Here is a 22,449-nt window from a genome sequence, read left to right on the forward strand (position 1 = left end):
TAACTGACATTGAACAAGGACAGTTTCTTTGTGGACCAAACACAGTCACCAACAGTGCTGGGCAGCAATTGATGTAACAAAACTCACTCACTTACACGTATAATGGATATCACATTGTTTAATGTTTGTACCTGTAAATTTTTTAAACACATAATTGTATGATGTAATGAAATTGTGTATATATATATATATATATATATATATATATATATATAATGAGATTATTGATAAGAAAATCTTTCTTTGATGATAATAAATCGGTGCTGGATCCTTTTTTCATTTGCTAATTTCACTAATTGCAAAGGTGCATTTATTAGTTTAGTGCTAATTTAAAGGGGTCATGAACTGCCTCTCTATTTTTGTTCTCTGAGGTCCACTTATAATGTTGTCAAGATGTTTACATCCAAAAACATCACAATTTAGAAGTAATAGGCTATTTTCTGTCCTGTTTTGACCCCCTTCATTAGAGTGCTCTGTTGGAATAGACATGACGGATTGATTGGCTAATAGTCGTGTGTGATTGACAGCCTACATCCTACTTCAGATCCATCTTTATCATTTGGTTTCTGCATAGGTCAGTGGTCGGGGCTAAACAGACATTGAGGTTTATCTTCTTAGAGTAAGATATTCCAACAGCTATCATTTTGGCAGACTGCCTTCTGGTTTTTTAACCTGTTTTTAGACTAATGACAAATTTAGAGTTTTGAAAACAGGATGTTTTTATAGTACAATGACCCACTGTCAAAAGATCAAGGGAATTTTGGTTTCTCAGTTCATGACCCCTTTAAAACTTTAAAGACCGGCAAAGACATCGGTATGGCACACAAAAGCTGCAAAGATTCGATGACGGAGAAAATCCTGAGTAGTGATGCCCAAATTACTCCTTTTGCTCTCAGCCTTTAATGTTAAGGAAACTGAGGGAATAATCCAATGTTCTCTCATAAAATATTGTTCTTTCTCTCATATGTACAGCTTGTAAGGGTGATTTGAATTGGATTTAAATCTTGTAAACTGGACAAGCAATGATCCTCTTTCTCTTACAGATTGCTAGAATGCCTAACTTATTCTAGTGATTTCATCCCCAATTAATTAGTCTTCAGAGCATTGGGGAATCAATTCATTCTAGAGAATCAGTTCATTTAGTGCTCCGAATTAGAATGTTTGATCAAGGTTTGGTCATTCCAGTGAATCAGTTCGTTCTCAGTGATAGCACAACATTTACATTAAGTGTTTCAGAATTTAATTCTGCTAAAGAATTTAACATACAGAGGATTAAGGATGCATTGAATGTGGCTTTGGGATTCTGTATCTACTATACAGCATGCAGACTTTAAAAATGTAAAACTGATACCTTGTTCTAATAATGTCCAGTCTGACTGCATTTTCTGCAAGTACAGGCCTGTTTTTATGGACTTTGATGTTGGTCATTTTGCACCTGAATTTCTCCTTTGAGGTAAAGTCTCTAACGCCTTTCTCCTACTATAGATTGATTCCTGTATTTAAGATCAGTCACTCTAATTAGACAGTGTGTGTGTTTGTGTGTATGTGTGACAGAGATACAGTGCTGTCACCTGAGCTCTTGAGAGGGTCTGTCAGCATTTGATGAGTAGATCATTACTGGCTGTTGAACTGGTGAGACCCAGGGGCCACTTCCATGTCATCGACTGCGCAACAAAATAAATCATCCACACATACATATAGCCTACTCATAAGCACCTCATTAAAACATTCTGTTATTCCTTCATCATGAACAGGGAGAATTCAAAACTTCCCTTTCCTTGACCTTACAAACTAAATAGCAGGAAAATAAGAGGCAAATAAAACTTAAAATACTAAAGTTTTCAAATGAAAAAGATTTGACAACAATGCATAGCCTACCATATTGTATATCAACACATTATAATAAATAAGGTTAACTAACATGAACCAACAGTGAGTAATAGGCTACATTTGTTACTGTATTTATTTATCTTTGGTAACATTAGTTTATAAAAATACTACTTAATGTTATCTGAGGTCCATTAAATAATAATACAAGATACAAAGCAACTATATGTAGTTTTTTTTTACTTTTAATATCAATTTCAAAATCATTCTGATGGTTCACTGACCTGCAAAAACTCAAATGTCTTCTGTTTCTTTCCCATTTTGGTTCTGGTAGTTATTAAATTTGATGAGCAAATACAAAATTCTGTGTAAAGGGACAATTGCTTTACGGCATCAACAAATGACCGTGTAATTATGACTTACACTTAAATGTAGGGGCTTCCAAAGTCACAAAAATACAAAAAAATGTCATACAGTTGCTTTAAAAATGCATTAGCAAATGTTAAAATTAACATTAAATTGCATTAGAATTAGTTTTCATTATTTTCAATGCAATAAATTAGTTTTCATTGTTAGTTTATGTTAACTAATGTAGTCACCTAATGATAAAAAAGTAACTAATAGTAAATTGTTGCCAACAATTTACATACAGACATTAACAAGTAGATTTGTAATTTTTGAGGTGTTGTCTTAATAAACATCAATACCTTAAAAATAAATACTTAAAGGGTCAGTTTACCCCAAAATGAAAATTATCCTATTATTTGCTCACCCTCAAGCCATTCTAGGTCTATATGACTTTCTTCTAGAGCTGCAACTAATGATTATTTTTTCTGTCGACTAATCTAACGATTATTTTTTCGATTCGTTGACTACTCTAACGATTATTTTTATTACAATAAATAATTAATCTAATGTTCTTTCAATCTAATGGTTTTTTTTTTGATTAGCTAATGAATCCTTTGGATAACTTTACAAAAAAATATAAGTACAACTTCTAATATAATATTTCAACCTTTATTCATTTTCAACCAATGTGGTTGAAGTTTTTACAGTATACAAAAATAAAGAGGCAAAGAAAATGATTTTACAATGCAAAAATGAGTTTACGATAGCACTCATAATTAAACCACAGTAGCCACAAATTTACAGTTGTCTGAGACGTCGTGAAATGTTCTTTAGCATCACAAACCATAAAATGTAGTCAGGGTTCTACTATGGTTTAGCATGAGATCCATTAGCCAGAGATCTGGAGCTGATTCGGGGTAGCTCGGTGGTTTGTGACTGTTGTCCTCGCGGCGCGCTGTCTTTTAAGGGACCGTTCACATATCGCGTCTTTTGCGCGCTCAAGTTCGTTATTTCCAATGTAGGCGTGCGGTATGCGCGCTCATAATGGAAGCGACGCAGTCGCGACGCGCACGCGAAAACAGGCGCGTCCACCGCATCGAGTTAAAAACATCTCAACTTTTCAGAATGCCGCAAGCGCACCGCGGGTCATGTGACAAGAACTAACCAATCAGTTTCATCCTTTCCCGTAACAACGTTGAAAACTCAGCTAAGATGAGGGAACAGCTGATCATAGCTGTATATGGATTGCCATTTTGAAATAAATTTAGTAGCAGAGCTACTGCAAGTGATTTTTAGTGCTGCAAATCCATTTACCCTTTGCTGAAATTTCCGCGTCTTCATGAAGAGAGCACGTCATGGTTGCTTAGCAATGGCACACATCCCAGGGGCGCAACTGCCCGAGAGCTTCGGAAAGAAGGAGAAAGCGGCACGACTATTTTTTTCCACACGTTTTTAGGCACGATATGTGAACGACCCCAAACGCGTGTTCGAAACCCGTGCCAACACAGACTTACGTTATTTTTTATTTGATGTTTTCCTTTGATGTGCTTGTGCATCGCAGTTGTGCTGCCGTGGTACAACATATCGGTTTTTCAAAGGGAACAAATGTCCATTTTATTTGGCCTCTGTTTGAAGTATTCCCATACTTTTGATAACAGTGGTTTCTGTTTTTGTGATAGAATGCAACTTTCTCCATTCCCAGTATGCCATTACGCGAGATGTAAACAGTGTGACGCGTTGACGCATTTCACGCACGTCGATGTATTTTTGTAGTCGATGTAATCGATGACGTCGACACGTTGTTGCAGCACTACTTTCTTCTTTCAGACGAATCCAGTCTGAGTTATATTTTGTTGTATATTTAAAATTGTCCTGGCTCTTCCAAGCTCTTCCAATCATTGCTGTGAATGGGTGTTTCTGTTCAACAGTCTGTTGACATTGTGTGATTAGTGACGACTGCAGAGAGAGAACAAAATAAAACAGTCATGAATTAGAAGCACAAACGAGGATTTGTAAAGAAGAATGTCAGAGGATTATGATATAAGCCAAGAGACTGGTTTTCCTTTGTTAAAGTAAGAAACTTTGCTTCCTTTGCTCCTGTTAACAAACAGATGTCACAGGTGCGTTTGTGACGTATACGTGCTGCGTCATCTGCTGTAACGGCTTCCACTTACCACAGTTGGTATAGATGAAGTGAGAGAAAAGTGCTTATTTTGTCTCAAATATGGATATTTATCTTACAAAAAAACATGTGAATTTGCTACAGGAGGCTTTTATTCATGCCCCAGAGCCGTGTTTTATTATGGATGTGCGCACTTTATTTGACGACTTGTGGACTGTTGTATAGAAACAGCCACTTTGCTGATAGAGTTTGGAAAAGCCAGGACAATTTTTAATATAACTCCGACTGGATTCGTCTAAAAGAAGAAAGTCATATACACCTAGGATGCCTCGAGGGTGAGTCATTTTTGGGTGAACTAACCCTTTAAATACTTGTCAGTTGTTTTGTTTTACCATTTTTACTGATCTATTGGCACAGATATGTGAAGGTGCACGATAAAAAATATAAATGTTCTTTAAATCGACATCAGTAGTTTAATGTAGATTTCTAAGAGCCCCTTTTATCCAGAGATGTGTGTGTGTGTGTGTGATTAAGCTTCTTTAATCCTGCACTAGGCTCATGTTCTGTATGAAACTAAAAGAGCTCAGCTATTGTTGCAAGTCTAAGAGGCCTAATCTACAGAGACAACTGCTGCAGTTTTGTAGAAAAAAAAGCCTACAGTAGGTCAGACTTTGGTTGGCTCAAGATACATTCAGTGTGTTTGTAATTGCCTGAATAATGGACAATTAATGCAGTGTTTCTTATAGTAAAAGGCTTTAAGGGTCATGGCATACATTTTTATCCATTTATTTTTCCCCCTGAGGTCCACTTAAAATGTTATAGCCTTTATATTATTATTTATATATATTTTATTAGCATTTTCTGTCCCTCTTATGCCATTTTGTATTAAATCTATTGACTATTTGGCATTTTACTGTACCTTTAAGACTCCACCAGTTTTTGCAGTTTGGTTTCAGTCAATAATTTTTCTGGACTGTGGAGGAAGCTTTTATACAGCTATGTCAAGGGCTTTCATTCCAAAAGACCAATGAAAAGTCTTTTTGGTAGAAAATTATTTTAAGTCAAACATACTCCAATTTGTATTCTAAATAATTTAATTCAACCAAAGCAAACGGCGGTATTTATGTAAGCAGGCTGGCTGAGCAAATGCCGTTCTCTAGCTGTAGGGCAGGACTGACTTCATGGAGCAGGAAAACATCCCTAAACAGAACTGTTAATGTTTCAAGATGACGACAATAAGAAAACCAGGCCCTTGCGCTGGCATTTCATTAAAGTTTTAGTTGGCACGCAATTTAGTTTCTAAAAAGAGGAAAGCAAGTACCATTTATTTTTTATACTAGAATCACATTGATGCTTGTAATCAACACCTTCTTTAATGATAGATCTTGAACTCATTTCACCAACAGTGTAAAAAAAGTCTGTAAATTCAGAAAACACATCCATATTCCAATAAACACCAGGGCCACTCAGGTTTGTGGGAAAACTGCCTCCCATTCCATTTAGTTAAAGCTGAAAAAATAAATAGTTATCTTTTTTACATTCCTCTCGTGTACCCTTGGATATCACGTCTGGGCAGATTCACATATGGCAGACCAGCTGCTGTTGATATATAATAATCATTTTACTCAGTGCACTTATGAATATGAATTCAAGACCATGTGCTGCTGGCCTCACAGCTCATTCTGTGGCTCACGCTGGAAGCTTACATTATTTCATTACATTACATCCACGGGCGATACACGTGATGTGAACATTTCAAATATTCTGTGTAAAACAGCTGGAAATTCCTCTAACAAGCTCTGTACAAACAGCCAAATTCAAACCCTGACAGGCCAGATGTTTAGTCTTATAGACAATAACTGCATCCCAAAAATGATGCACTATACACTGATACACTATATACTTATGCACTATGTACTCAACGATGTAGTGTATGAATTATATAAGGTTATTTTGTCATTAATAATCGGAGTCTGTTAGCACCTAACCAGACAGGAGCATACATCTGGATCTGGCTGCTGTCTGGGTCCCATTCGTGATGTTATTAAAGATGTGACTGTTGAGTGCATGAAGTGTCCAACATTCCTCTCTTTATTTTTCATTTAAGTGCATCATCCGGATATTTAAAGTGCACTTTTTCTTTTTGGAATTTTCAGTGTGAACACACTACTGCACTGTGAATACTGCAAAATGTCAAAGATGTGATTTGGGGTGACAAATTCAATGATTAGAATCAATGATGTTATAGAATCAATGATGATTACAATTCATTGTAGAATTTATGTCATATTCCCGTTCATCTCAATGGCAGTTGCTCTGCCAGCGCGGGACTACCTGAAAGTTTAGATAGGCCAAATATGCCAATATGCATTCTTTTCTTCACTTCTTGAAATTCATAAAATGTCATACTCTGAGTGAGCAGTTTTTGGAGTCCCAAACTCTTTAATGAAGTGCCCTGTTGAGTACTGGGGTATGCTGTGGAGTTTGAATTACTTTATGTTATGGGGCCTTTAGAACGCAAAACTTATGAAAACGGGGTTCAAAGTTTTTAAAAAAGATAATGTTGTTGTTTCCTTATAAACTGTTAAAGAAAAGAAGTGAAATTGTGTGAAAAACCAGTGACTTTATGCACATGCGTGTTCACTCTATACGAATATGTGTGAAGTCTTTACAAAGTGACATCGCCACTACTGGCCTGACATGAATAATACAACATTTTTTGTGTATTTTCGTATGTCTGTGTGAATGGGGTTTATTTTGATAATGATGTGATCTGTACACAAATCTTTTCATTACACTGTTGTCATGAAAACATGCCCTAAAGCATTCACATCTGCATTCATGCGTGAAGTATGTATCTGGTGAAAAAAATAAAATAAAATACAAAACAGAATCTCACTGGAATTCATTCATTATTTAATGTTTTGATGAATTGGTGGCTAATTTGTATGAATTCATCTCATTCATATATTTTCATATGATCTGCCTATGCCCCTCTGATAGTTAGGTTTAAGGGTAGAGCTTCATGTTTTTTTCTAAAAATCATAAATTTTCATATGATTTGTAAAAGGTTTCGCATACATTTTATTTTATTTATTTTACAATATCACATGAGATCGGGTTGGAACTACACTTTAAAGAAAAACTCAAATTTATTTTAACATTCATTAGCATTCTAGTGATAAATCGAAGGGGTGTGTTTACATAAAAACATTTTTCAAACTAAAAACGTAACATTTATTTGGTTTGGTCGTTTATTTACACAACAATGGTGTTTTTTTACATTTACACCAGGGTACAACATTAGGAAGATTAGACCCTTCCTGTCAGAGCAAGCCACCCAACTTCTTGTCCAAGGTCTTGTTCTCTCCAGACTGGACTATTGTAATGCTCTCCTGGCTCTTCCTGCATGTACTGTCAAGCCTCTGCAATTGATCCAGAATGCAGCAGCGAGGGTTATCTTCAATGAGCCCAAAAAAGCTCACGTTACTCCTCTCCTCATCAGGTTACACTGGCTACCAGTAGCCGCTCGCATCAAATTCAAGGTACTGATGCTTGCCTACAAGACGACCACTGGCACGGCACCAACATATCTAAACTCACTGGTTAAATCTTATGTGCCCTCCAGAAGTTTGCACTCTGCAAGTGAACGACACCTTGTGGTGCCATCCCAAAGAAGTTCAAAATCACTCTCACGGACCTTTTCCTGGACTGTGCCCAGCTGGTGGCATGACCTCCCAATCTCAATTCGTACAGTGAGTCTTTAGTCATTTTCAAGAAACATCTAAAGACTCATCTTTTTCACCAGCACTTCCACCAACTACTAGTACTTACCATTTCTTTTCTTGTCTATCATATTCAACAACAAAACAAACGAAAAAAAACCTGACTGACTAACTGAGACTTGTCATGGCACTTGTATAGTGTAGTTGTTCTCTTGTTGACCTGACTGCTTCTATTGTTTGAAAGTCGCTTTGGATAAAAGCGTCTGCTAAATGATTAAATGTAAATGTAATGTAGAATGTTTTGGGATCCTGAAAATGTAAACTTAAAAAAGTTTCCAAAAAAGTTAAAAAATAGATTCCAAAGAGCATGTTTTTAACAATAATACAATTATCCTCTCCATGTAAACTACGGATACACAAATTTGTGAAAACTGTGGTATCATGCACATTACATGATCAGTAGTGTTTCTTTACCAAGTGATATTGCCATCTACTGGCCTGGCATAATAAAGCATTTTCTCATTTTCGTAGATGTCTGAACAGTAAATGTTTTAAAAACGCTGTCAAATCTTATATTTTAGTACATCATTATCATGTAAGCATGTCATTGCCATGTAAACGTATCCACATCTACATTTACTGTGAGTGAAGTGAGTGAGTGAAGTGACATTCAGCCAAGTACAGTGACCCATACTCAGAATTTGTGCTCTGCATTTAACCCATCCGAAATACACACACACAGAGCAGTGAACACACACACACACACACACTGTGAGCACACACCCGGAGCAGTGGGCAGCCATTTATGCTGCAGCGCCCGGGGAGCAGTTGGGGGTTCGATGCCTTGCTCAAGGGCACCTAAGTCGTGGTATTGAAGGTGGAGAGAGAACTGTACATGCACTCCCCCCACCCACAATTCCTGCCGGCCCGGGACTCGAACTCACAACCTTTCGATTGGGAGTCCAACTCTCTAACCATTAGGCCACGACTTCCCTGTACAGTCTTGCGTAAAATATGTATCAGGTCTCAAACTGATTGTAGGGAAAAAGTTATAAAACTCTGCCTTGGCTTCATGCTTTTTTCTGAAAACCATACAGTCATGGCCAAAAGTTTTGAGAATTACATAAATATTAGTTTTCAAAAAGTTTGCTGCTAAACTCCTTTTAGATCTTTGTTTCAGTTGTTTCTGTGATGTACTGAAATATAATTACAAGCACTTCATACGTTTCAAAGGCTTTTATCGACAATTACATGACATTTATGCAAAGAGTCAGTATTTGCAGTGTTGGCCCTTCTTTTTCAGGACCTCTGCAATTCGACTGGGCATGCTCTCAATCAACTTCTGGGCCAAATCCTGACTGATAGCAACCCATTCTTTCATAATCATTTTTGGAGTTTGTCAGAATTAGTGGGTTTTTGTTTGTCCACCCGCCTCTTGAGGATTGACCAAAAGTTCTCAATGGGATTAAGATCTGGGGAGTTTCCAGGCCATGGACCCAAAATTTCAACATTCTGGTCCCCGAGCCACTTAGTTATCACTTTTGCCTCATGGCACGGTGCTCCATCGTGCTGGAAAATGCATTGTTCTTCACCAAACTGTTGTTGGATTGTTGGAAGAAGTTGCTGTTGGAGGGTGTTTTGGTACCATTCTTTATTCATGGCTGTGTTTTTGGGCAGAATTGTGAGTGAGCTCACTCCCTTGGATGAGAAGCAACCCCACACATGAATGGTGTCAGGATGCTTTACTGTTGGCATGACACAGGACTGATGGTAGCGCTCACCTTTTCTTCTCCAGACAAGCCTTCTTCCAGATGCCCCAAACAATCGGAAAGGGTCTTCATCGGAGAATATGACCTCAGCAGTCCTCAGCAGTCCATTCACTATACTTTCTGCAGAAGATCAATCTGTCCCTGATGTTTTTTTGGAGAGAAGTGGCTTCTTTGCTGCCCTTCTTGACACCAGGCCATCTTCCAGAAGTCTTGGCCTCACTGTGCGTGCAGATGCGCTCACACCTGCCTGCTGCCATTCCTGAGCAAGCTCTGCACTGGTGGCACTCCGATCCCGCAGCTGAATCCTCTTTAGGAGACGATCCTGGCGCTTGCTGGACTTTCTTGGACGCCCTGAAGCCTTCTTTACAAGAATTGAACCTCTTTCCTTGAAGTTCTTGATGATCCTATAAATTGTTGATTTAGGTGCAATCTTAGTAGCCACAATATCCTTGCCTGTGAAGCCATTTTTATGCAACGCAATGATGGCTGCACGCATTTCTTTGCAGGTCACCATGGTTAACAATGGAAGAACAATGATCTCAAGCATCACCCTCCTTTTAACATGTAACAAGTCTGCCATTCTAACCCAATCTGCCTGACATAATGATCTCCAGCCTTGTGCTCGTCAACATTCTCACCTGAGTTAACAAGACGATTACTGAAATGATCTCAGCAGGTCCTTTAATGACAGCAATGAAATGCAGTGGAAAGGTTTTTTTGGGATTAAGTTAATTTTCATGGCAAAGAAGGACTATGCAATTCATCTGATCACTCTTCATAACATTCTGGAGTATATGCAAATTGCTATTATAAAAACTTAAGCAGCAACTTTTCCAATTTCCAATATTTATGTTATTCTCAAAACTTTTGGCCACGACTGTACATTGGAACTACACTTTAAAGAAAAACACTTTAAAGACTTTTCTTGTAACATTCATTAGCATTCTAGGGATAAATCTAAGATGGTATTTAGCAGAGTGAGATATTGCCTGTCATCCACTGCTAACTGACATAATTTACTGTATGTGCCACGATTCAGTGTTTAATCCATCTGCTCTGTGAGCTGATGTTTAGAGTCAGACAGCTTAAAAAACTACTGTTTGGTTGAACAAATAATGCTACAATGGTTAAGGCCCAGCCCTCTCTCTGACCTTTAACACAGAGATTAAACATTCAAAACATTCAGAGTATTCCCATAAATAACAGCTCCAGGAAAAACTAATTGCCTGGATAATTCCAGCTGACTTCAGCTCACGAGTTTCTGAAGCTCTTAAATATTCCTCCCTGACCGCTTCTGACAGACTGAAGAGAAACTCGCCAATGAGACGCTCCGGCTGACGTGATCAGAACATTAATATGTGTTTGTGCACCATCATCTTATATGAAGTAAAGAAGATAATCTCAAGTGGAATAAGAAGATTTCAAAGAAACATGAGACATTAAAGTTGTGTACAAATTTTCATTTAAAATATGCACTGTGATGTACTTCGTAATAAAACGGAAAAGATAGCAAAGAAAGAATCTACTTGTAGTTTAATATTCAGATGTGACACTGATCATGTGAACGTCTTTGTACAAACCTGGAGTTCAAGAGGGACAAACCAAATAAATTCACATTCATTTTCATTTTAGTTTTTTAATATATATACAGTATATATAAGATATATTTAGTGCTGCCAAATGATTGATCACAGTTAATCACATCCAAAATATTGTGTATATATAAATACACACACATACAATATATATTTTGTTAAATATTTACATGTATATATTTATATCCTTACATTTTATATTAAATATAAATATATTTAATTCATAAACATATCATATTTATGTATTTGTGTATATTAAATATACACAGCATATTATGTAAACACAAACTTTTATTTTGGATGCGATTAATCGTTTCATATCACTAATATATATATATATATATATATATATATATATATATATATATATATATATATATAAACACACACACACGCACGCACACATACAATTTCTGGATAAATCTGTTTTGTTTTGGACAAAAATAATCTTTTTTACATTTCTTTCTCTCGTTTTCACTATCCAAAAAAGACGAAATGATCAGAAAATGAAAAGTAAATGCACAGTAGAAGCGTTAGTGATGGATTATTTGCTTTTTATGTTCTTTGTGCTGAATGATGGGAAATGTAGTTTTACATATTTGCATTGTTGTTATGCCTTGCCATATTATTTCCAGCATACTATGATTAGGTACATGCTAAATCTAATCTCAAATGTGAAACAAATAGAAATAAATTGAATTTGAATTCAGATAGAAATGGACGGATGGAAATATCACCCCTCCAAGCTCCAAGTATGAATAAATTAATCAGAAACTTCAATATGTCTGAACTCTTTTGATCCTATAATCCTATGGCCAGAATGAATCCTAAATGCAGTGTAATAAATTAATACAACATCCCCATCTTTAGTGCCAACCATTTTTAGGCAACTGAACCGAAGCATAGTGCATGATGCAAGTATGAAGCAAAGACAAGAAAATCTGTAATATTGTCTTTATTAACAGAAGAGCTCTGTGATTCCCAGCTGAATTGGTCTTCCAGTTCACTCTGTGTTCACACCACCTGTGGCAGCTCATCTCAGCCCGTCTCCAGGGTTATGAGCGAATCCACTGCAATCAGAACCATTGGAGTCTGCTTTCAACAAGATAAACGCTGCTAATAAACCACAACCTGCCAGAAAAACGCAGCACTCATTTGAGGAAAGCCAGGCCTGGGATATATGCATGTGAGCGCCTGCATAACAGAGCTATGTAGAACATAAAGTCATTTCTGGCGTACGATGTTGAGTTTTTCATGAGGTAGACCACATTAACATCCCATATTACTTCTGTAATATGACTCATTTCTGTGAAACAGGACATTAAAGGGGAAAAATATTACGCAGGATGTTTTATCCATTGGGAACTGATTGGATTGTATGAAATGGGTGTTGGTTTATTAATAAGAAGGACTGATGTCAACTGGAAAGGAAGTTATTTCGTTTTAACGAATGATTACTAACATGCACAAAGTAAACGCTCATAAGAAGATCTGAAACATGCATTAAGAAAGCCAAGAAGCTTGTGAATAACAAATACTCTTGAAACTGTGTGAAGAATGTGTCCCAGTTGGAGTTTATTCAGTGCATGGTGCTATGTTGTACATTTGTCTTTTTTCTAGTAATGGCAAAAGAAAAAAGGGTGTGATGAGAAGAAAGAGAACCTCTTGAGGAAAAACGTACGATTCGTTTCTTTTCTTCACCCCGGACTAGCATAGGAAAGGAGTTCAACAATGAAGAAAACAACACTGAACGAACTACATCACCTCGGTCTCTGTACAGGATACTATTTGAACTATTATAAAAGCGTAACATTTTAAAATAGACATTTAAAAACAGGACGTGCTGGACTCGTCAGTTTGACGTGGGGTAGCATGCTTTACGCCACCGGCAGTGTTGATGCACAATATAAAATCCTCAATTTCCCACTTATAGTTTCTAGAATTGAATTACTGCTCCAGAATTGTCAGTCGTGACCTTTAAAGTCAATCCGAGGAAAATGAATGTCAGAATGAATGACTGAAACTCATTTTAATTTGCTGTAGATCTGCCCGATCTCTTTCAGATTCATCCTTGGCACAATTAATTACCATAATTGCTAATTAGCCCCATTCCTGGCTAATCGATTCCAATTCTTCTAAAACCACTTCAGGTCGTGTGTGGATGTTCGTTTTGAAGGCTCTGCAGATCTGCTATAGACCACATGGGTAAGAACATACTGCCCCCTCTAGTAGAAAAGTAGAAATATACTGAACATGAGCAAAGTTATCCCTGCAAATCCCATTTAAAAACTGGCGGGAGCTGGTGTTTGGGATTCTGGATCTAATACAAAAACATCAAAGCTGCATTTAAGAGAGCAGGGCATCTAAAATGCAAAGTACACACACAGACGAGAAACAAAACTGATGAAAATAAATAGAAATATCATAGAGTGTAGTTTCACTACAATACCCCACCCCATCTTCATCGGACCCCCAATCCATGATGACACAGGACGGCGTTACCAACAAGACAAAAGAACAATTATACAAGCCTTCCACAAATATGCAAAGTAACTTTAAAACACAAGAGAACATCTGAAATTGCTCCAGCATTCTGAAGGAAAATAACGCATTATTTTTACACCGAGAACAAAAATAATACTTTCACATTTAAGAGGAACATAAAATAATGGACTTTACAACAGGATGGACTTCTGGAATAAGAACAGTTCACCCAAAAAAATTTAAATGATGTCATTTACTCTCAATTTACTCTATTTATGTTTTCCCAGACCGTTCCAAAAGTTCCAAAAATGAGCACCATAAAAGTCAAAAAAGCAGTAATGTGCCTCATGTACCATAATCCAAGTCCTACGACATCATATGATGATTTTAAGGAACAATTGCCATTTAATCACTGAAATCTTCCCCTGCAATGCTCAAATCTTATTTGTGTGTTCAAACATTTATGATAAACCTGTCAAATTTGAATGCATGTGAACGGAAATTAAATTATGGAATTATAGAACTTCGAAGGAATGGTTCACCAAAAATTCTATAATCAATTTATCCATTTTTTATGATTTTCTCTTGTGTGGAATGCAAAAGAAGAATGTTGATAATCAAGAAAATCCTAAAATTCAGCTTTGCATCACTAGGTGACGAATTTGTATTTTGGGTGGGTGAACGTGCCCTTTAAATGTTTCAGATTATGACAGATAATCAACCAATTGCAAAGAAATATTAAATAAAAAAAATCAATAACAACAACAACAAAATGACACTTTAAGAAAATTCCTGCCGCCCAGTTATTGTAATGTGAACTAACCCTTTGGAATCCACCAAACACAGTATGAATTTGAGATAAAAAGTTGCTCTTTAGCCACTGTTTTAGAAAAGGGTTTTGTAACATGGTTCAGTCCATCATGGAATGTCTTTGACGTGGTGCAGGTCAGGCAGGGTTTTGGAAGAAGTCTGCCTGAGGTGTGGACGCTGGACAGATGCTGGATGCTCAGTTTGCAGTATGAGTTGCTTGAGACCTGACAGATGTGTCTCAGATGGAAATGACTGGGTGGGACATGTGCTGCTACAGGAAGTGTTTGTCCGCGAGGGAACCCGTGGGTTGATGGGAAGGGGCTGGTCGTGAGGGATCTTGCGTTGTATTTTCACATTCATAAACCCGACTGGTCGCTTTTCTTTCACCCTGCATTGATGTGAGATCAAAGCCTAATCAACAATCATGCGAGACAAACAAAACAGGACAGCATTTCTGGTAAAGCAAAAAGTAAACAATCCCATGGGTCACAGAGTCAGTGATGAAAACCAGGATGGCCTGCGGCATGCAGACCTGAACGACATGGAAATAATGTTGGATGAGTGAAAGAAAGAGAGGTAAACATTGACGGGGCGAATGGGGTGAACTGGGTCTCTGCACGCACAACACAGGGCACTGTGGGAACAAACTAGCAGGGCAGCATTACCCATCATCCTCTAGGAGCTGTGTGTCTGTATACATACCACCCTGACAGCTGGTTAAACAGCACCAGATGCCCAGTGCCTCACACACACACACACACACACTAAAAGGCCTAACATGGAGACGCTTCCCTTTCTGGACTTGTTTTTCATTTTTATTACATATATTTCTGTACGCCAAGTTCTTTACAGTCAAAACAACAGATCAAAAGCAATCTTAAATCCAAACATTCTGTTGATTGTTTTATTTATTTATTTTTTAAGTGTTTTAAATGTTCAATGTTTTGAAAATTTTGGGGACAGATAAATTATTCTGGGAATGAAGTGATGGTCTTTATCAGTGTTGTTTAGTCAAGTTAATAAAAAATGTAATAAAAAACCTGAAATAAAATAAAAATGTAAAATAAATAAATGTATTTAATCTAAAAAAAAAAAACTTAGCCATAAAACTGAATGTTAAAGTATAATATATATATATATATATATATATGTAAATTACAAAAAAGTAATAAAAATGACAAAAGCACACAACAAAATTGCTAAAAAAAGACAACAAAAATATTAAATATAGGCTAATTCAAATTATTATTATTTTGGTAAATTCTATAATAGTGTATTTAAAACACACACACACACACACATATATATACTAAAATAGCACTGTTCTTCTTCATGGCCCATTAGTAAGTAGTAATTTAATAAAATACATTTATGAAACACTTTAAGAGGTGGTATTAACAACACTGAATATTAATGTCATCTAATATCATCTAATTAATATGATGTATCATCTAATATCTAATACATTTGAATATTAAATGAAATTCTGCATCCTCTTTCCCCCCTCGATTGAAATTCTGGAGCTGAACTGGGATATCACCAACCTGCATGTGTGTGTAACAGCTGTAAATATGGCAGTATTAGAGTGCTTTCTAAAGGACTGAGCTTTTTATTGGAGCACAGTTAATGGTATCTGTAAATCATACAGTTTAAGTGTCCATGTCTAATTCACCGAGCTTCTCCTTTAGCACTTCTTTCTGTTGGTATGAAGTGTGCTCTGGAGTTTCCATCGTTGCCATCTTATTAAAGGATCTTGCTTTATTTGTAATGCTAAGCCTGCAGTAATCCTCAGTTTTGAAATTTAGGAATTTTTAAAATGTCAAATTTTTAAAATTGAAAAGACAAAATCTCAGAAAGGCTGTGATGGGTTTAATGTATCACGGGAGACAGTATGGCTGTTTGGCACATAGGAGAAGAGATTTAAACCTATGCCATAAACACATCAAACTCTAGTGCTATTAGAGAGCTACACTAAGAGCCGCAGAGGGGCAGAAGACGCCATCACTGATACAATAATGTGTTTGTGCAGCAGCAATGCTGGTGCAATAGTGAAAGGGAGGCATCGTATGGAATGAAATCATAGCACTGAAATGTACAGGTGCTGGTCATATAATTAGAATATCATCAAAAAGTTGATTTATTTTACTAATTCCATTCAAAAAGTGAAACTTGTATATTATATTTATTCGTTACAGACAGACTGATATATTTCAAATGTGTATTTCTTTTAATTTTGATGATTATAACTGACAACTAAGGAAAATCCCAAATTCAGTATCTCAGAAAATTAGAATATTGTGAAAAGGTTCAATATTGAAGACACCTGGTGCCACACTCTAATAAAGCTAATTAATTCAAAACACCTACAAAGGTCTTTACATGGTCTCTCAGTCTAGTTCTGTAAGCTACACAATCATGGGGAAGAATGCTGACTTGACAGTTGTTCAAAAGACAACCATTGGAGTACAAGACACAAAAGGTCATTGCAAAAGAGGCTGGTTGTTCACAGAGCTCTGTGTCCAAGCACATTAATAGAGAGGCGAAGGGAAAGAAAAGATGTGGTAGAAAAAAAGTGTACAAGCAATAGGGATAACCACACCCTGGAGAGGATTGTGAAACAAAACCCATTCAAAAATGTGGGGGAGATTCACAAAGAGTGGACTGCAGCTGGAGTCAGTGCTTCAAGAACCACTACACACAGACGTATGCAAGACATGGGTTTCAGCTGTCGCATTCCTTGTGTCAAGCCACTCTTGAACAACAGACAGCGTCAGAAGCGTCTCGCTTCAAAAAGGACTGGACTGCTGCTGAGTGGTCGAAAGTTATGTTCTCTGATGAAAGTAAATTTTGCATTTCCTTTGGAAATCAGGGTCCCAGAGTCTGTAGGAAGAGAGGAGACGCACACAATCCACGTTTCTTGAGGTCCAGTGTAAAGTTTCCACAGTCAGTGATGGTTTGGGGTGCAATGTGATCTGCTGGTGTTGGTCCACTGTGTTTTCTGAGGTCCAAGGTCAACGCAGCCATATACCAGGAAGTTTTAGAGCATTTCATGCTTCCTGCTGCTGACCAACTTTATGGAGATGCAGATTTCATTTTCCAACAGAACATGGCACCTGCACACAGTGCCAAAGCTACCAGTACCTGGTTTAAGGACCATGGTATCCCTGTTCTTAATTGGCCAGCAAACTCGCCTGACCTTAACCCCATAGAAAATCTATGGGGTATTGTGAAGAGGAAGATGCGATATGCCAGATGCAACAATCCAGAAGAGCTGAAGGCCACTATCAGAGCAACCTGGGCTCTCATAACACCTGAGCAGTGCCACAGACTGATCGACTCCATGCTACGCCGCATTGCTGCAGTAATTCAGGAAAAAGTAGCCCCAACTAAGCATTGAGTGCTGTACATGCTCATACTTTTCATGTTCATACTTTTCAGTTGGTCAAGATTTCTAAAAATCCTTTCTTTTGTATTGGTCTTAAGTAATATTCTAATTTTCTGAGATACTGAATTTGGGATTTTTCTTAGTTGTCAGTTGTAATCATCAAAAATTAAAGAAATAAGTCTGTTTGTAGTGAATGAATATAATATACAAGTTTCACCTTTGGATGGAATTAGTGAAATAAATCAACTTTTTGATGATATTCTAATTATATGACCAGCACCTGTATATCCTAAAACAGTGGTCAGCAATCCTTTTTACATGAAATCCTCTTGAAATTGCTTTGACACACTCACAATTAAATATTATTACTCATTATTAATTTTAAAAAAGAAGCATGCCTAAAATTGTTATTGCACTCTAAATAAAGAAATCCAGAACTGTAGGTTTTTCTTTTTCAGCCATATGAATAAAATACGCTCTAATTATACTGCAGAAGATATACTGTGCGTAATCATGTGCGTGTCTGCAGCAGATCTTATTTTGTATATTTGCTGCAGTCACTAATCATTTTATCACTGAATATTCACAGCAGTCGTCTGTTAGCAGCTTTAATTCATCTGGCTGACAGAATGAAAAATCAGTTGTTTTTTCCACCTTATTTAAAGGGTAAAAAAATAACATAATAACTTTTCATTAACTTTTTTCTCTTCTTTTTTAATCATAATCATATTTTTTCAGGTTTTCGTCTTTTAGCAAACTGCACCTTCCAGCTCAGAATGCAGCTCTTTCTCCTTTACTTTTCCACTTTTTCCACTTTCCACTAGAGCTCCTTTAATTTCTCCAGTGTTTGGCTTCTCATATTGAGAACTGAATAAAACATGCTGAGTGACGACTAGAGGCATTATCACAAGATGTTTTTTTGGCATGCAGAACCCTTCAGTATTTCTAAAATAAATGCATATATATTATATTAATCTCACTTGCTGTAATCGTTCATGTGCTAAAGCGGGTCTCATTCTCAGTCAGGCTGTGCTGGAGGAAACTAACCTGTGTCTCACGCCGGAGTTACTCAGGAGTGATCTCTGTTTCCTGATGTACAACCACTTTAGTCACAGACATGTCAGGGTGCTGCTCCTTCGCCTCCTTTATAGCCTGAGCAAGAGCCTGGAGAGCAGAGAGGACAGTACTGAAACCAGTCCACTAAACCTACACATTTAAAGGCCCCATGAAATAACTTTTGTGGCTTTTAATCCAAGCTTTGAGGTCTTATACACATACCTAAAGGATTATTAGGAACCCCTGTTCAATTTCTCATTAATGCAATTATCTAATCAACCAATCACATGGCATTTGCTTCAATGCATTTAGGGGTGTGGTCCTGGTCAAGACAATCTCCTGAACTCCAAACTGAATGTCAGAATGGGAAAGAAAGGTGATTTGAGCGTGGCATGGTTGTTGGTGCCAGACGGGCCGGTCTAAGTATTTCACAATCTGCTCAGTTACTGGGATTTTCACGCACAACCATTTCTAGGGTTTACAAAGAATGGTGTGAAAAGGGAAAAACATCAAGTGTGCGGCAGTCCAGTGGGCGAAAATACCTCGTTGATGCTAGAGGTCAGAGGAGAATGGGTTCGACTGATTCAAGCTGATAGAAGAGCAACTTTGACTGAAATAACCACTCGTTACAACCAAGGTATGCAGCAAAGCATTTGTGAAGCCACAACACGCACAACCTTGAGGCGGATGGACTACAACAGCAGAAGACCCCACTGGGTACCACTCATCTCCACTACAAATAGGAGAAAGAGGCTACAATTTGCATGAGCTCACCAAAACTGGACAGTTGAAGACTGGAAAAATGTTGCCTGGTCTGATGAGTCTCGATTTCTTTTGAGACATTCAGATGGTAGAGTCAGAATTTGGCGTAAACAGAATGAGAACATGGATCCATCATACCTTGTTACCACTGTGCAGGCTGGTGGTGGTGGTGTAATGTGTGAAGTGACATTCAGCCAAGTATGGTGACCCATACTCAGAATTTGTGCTCTGCGTTTAACCCATCCGAAATGCACACACACAGAGCAGTGAACACACACACACACACTGTGAGCACACACCCGGAGCAGTGGGCAGCCATTTATGCTGCGGCGCCCGGGGAGCAGTTGGGGGTTCAATGCCTTGCTCAAGGGCACCTAAGTCGTGGTATTGAAGGTGGAGAGAGAACTGTACATGCACTCCCCCCACCCACAATTCCTGCCGGCTCGGGACTCGAACTCACAACCTTTCAATTGGGAGTCCGACTCTCTAACCATTTGGCCACGACTTCCCCTAAATGGTGTGGGGGATGTTTTCTTGGCACACTTTAGGCCCCTTAGTGCCAATTGGGCATCGTTTAAATGCCACGGCCTACCTCAGCATTGTTTCTGACCATGTCCATCCATTTATGACCACCACGTACCCATCCTCTGGTGGCTACTTCCAGCAGGATAATGCACCATGTCACAAAGCTCGATCATTTCAAATTGGTTTCTTGAACATGACAATGAGTTCACTGTACTAAAATGGCCCCCACAGTCACCAGATCTCAACCCAATAGAGCATCTTTGGGATTTGGTGGAACGGGAGCTTCGTGCCCTGGATGTGCATCCCACAAATCTCCATCAAATGCAAGATGCTATCCTATCAATATGGACCAACATTTCTAAAGAATGCTTTCAGCACCTTGTTGAATGCCACGTAGAATTAAGGCAGTTCTGAAGGCAAAAGGGGGTCAAACACAGTATTAGTATGGTGTTCCTAATAATCCTTTAGGTGAGTGTATATCTGTTACATATCAGATATATGCATTTAGCTTTTCTCTTTCAGGAAAATAGACCAATGCTGTTGACATACTGTATTCTCCTTCTTCGAACCTTTTGGACGTTTTTATCCTATAAATCTTGTCTATAAAACATTCTGCATCTACTGTGTGGCCGATATGATTATTAACTCTATGTGCATTTCACCTTATCATGGTCAATCTCAGTGTCTCCAGTGATCACGATTCTCTTCTCGATACGGGTCTCTGAGATCCCGCCTTTCACCGTCTGAGCAGAGAAAGGGAAGAGAACGAGAGAATGAGAATGAAGTGTATATCTCATCTGTGCAGTACGCCAACTCTTCACTAACTTTGTAAGATGCTGTGGAATGGTGATATAAATTGTAATTAAACATGGCTTTATCTTATATACACAGCCTCTTGGCACCATTGTGCCCTAACTTGCAGAGTGGAGTAATTATGCTATGCAGAAAGTGTTCGTCTTATAATTTGAAGTTTTACGTTGTGCTTAACCCATTTAACATCAATCAGTTGTTGTTTTAGCAGCAGACATTGCAGGTTTAGATGTAGCTTCATGTACCTTGGTGATCTGGGTGGTGGTGGTGGTGCTGACGGTCTCTGAGGTGATGGTCTGAGCACTCAACAGCATCCCAGACTCCTTCTCTGAAAGCGCGTTGGGCTATTAGCAAACAAATACACGTGCTTAGAAATCTCTTCCATTACATCCCTCATTTATCACTTACTGTACATCCAAAGCCATTTCCTGTGGAGCCCCAAAGGGCGCACAGTAACGGAAAAACATGAGATGTCATGAGATGAGTTTTGTTGTTGTAAGTGAATTCATGTATTTTAAAGATGGATGATTTTTCTTTTGAAATCTGATATATTTTGGAAAAAAATTGCAGATGCATTTTACATCCCAGTACATCCTAATTCATTTTTCATACATATTCAGTCAAACAATGCCACATTGAAAGACTAACCAAAAAAGATGTCAGCAATAAGGTTGATTCAAAGAGCGAGTGGGTTCACCTGTGCAGACTCATATGTGATGGTCTTGGTCTCTGTATGCACAACTGGGATGTCCTTGGAGGCGATTTCGCTGCGAAGGGAGTTGGTGACATCAGAAATGGTGATCGTTTTCGTCTTCACCACAGGAGACTGTGAGAGGGGTCAAGACACAGTAGAAAGTGAGCGGAGAATTGCTTTTCTCACTACATTTACTTCACCTCACACACATCAACAGTTACTAAACACCTTCTGGGACCTTTGGCCAAGCCTTTGTACCGTGAGATTGATATTCTGTGCTGACTATCTGCTAGACAAGAAAAAATGCTTAGCCTCGTGAGACTTGAAATAGTTTGCCAAAAAAATAAAAAACAGGTACAAAATACAGCAACTTCAATAATTTCATATGTACTTTATCACCCTTTCCAATAAAAATATATTTTTTTATGGTGTGTAAAAAAGAAAAGCTATCTAAAAACGCTTATTATGGCACACTGACTAGATTTCTTAAACATTAATGGAATGGTATAAAATTGTCACCTAGCTGAGTTAATAATA

At 37.8% G+C, this 22,449-nt stretch overlaps 1 protein-coding gene across 10 annotated transcripts in view; it reads right to left on the bottom strand.

Annotated features, from left to right (window-relative positions):
- Positions 1-14,168: 14,168 nt before the first annotated feature.
- Positions 14,169-22,449, bottom strand: part of LOC132145663 (protein 4.1-like) — a 72,584-nt gene continuing 64,303 nt past the window's right edge. For 9 of the 10 annotated variants that reach the window (XM_059556843.1, XM_059556841.1, XM_059556839.1 and 6 more), the window contains 5 exons: positions 21,916-22,044; positions 21,464-21,562; positions 21,071-21,151; positions 19,113-19,229; positions 14,169-15,068 (listed from right to left, as the gene is read on the bottom strand). In XM_059556843.1, the coding sequence (XP_059412826.1) occupies positions 19,131-19,229; positions 21,071-21,151; positions 21,464-21,562; positions 21,916-22,044 (408 nt within the window). In that variant the 3' untranslated portion in view covers positions 14,169-15,068; positions 19,113-19,130. The remainder of the gene's footprint in view (positions 15,069-19,112; positions 19,230-21,070; positions 21,152-21,463; positions 21,563-21,915; positions 22,045-22,449) is intronic. The other variant, XM_059556838.1, reaches the window with a different exon arrangement.

The sequence above is a fragment of the Carassius carassius genome, chromosome 8 (assembly GCF_963082965.1).
Source record: "Carassius carassius chromosome 8, fCarCar2.1, whole genome shotgun sequence".
Lineage (NCBI taxonomy): Eukaryota > Metazoa > Chordata > Actinopteri > Cypriniformes > Cyprinidae > Carassius > Carassius carassius.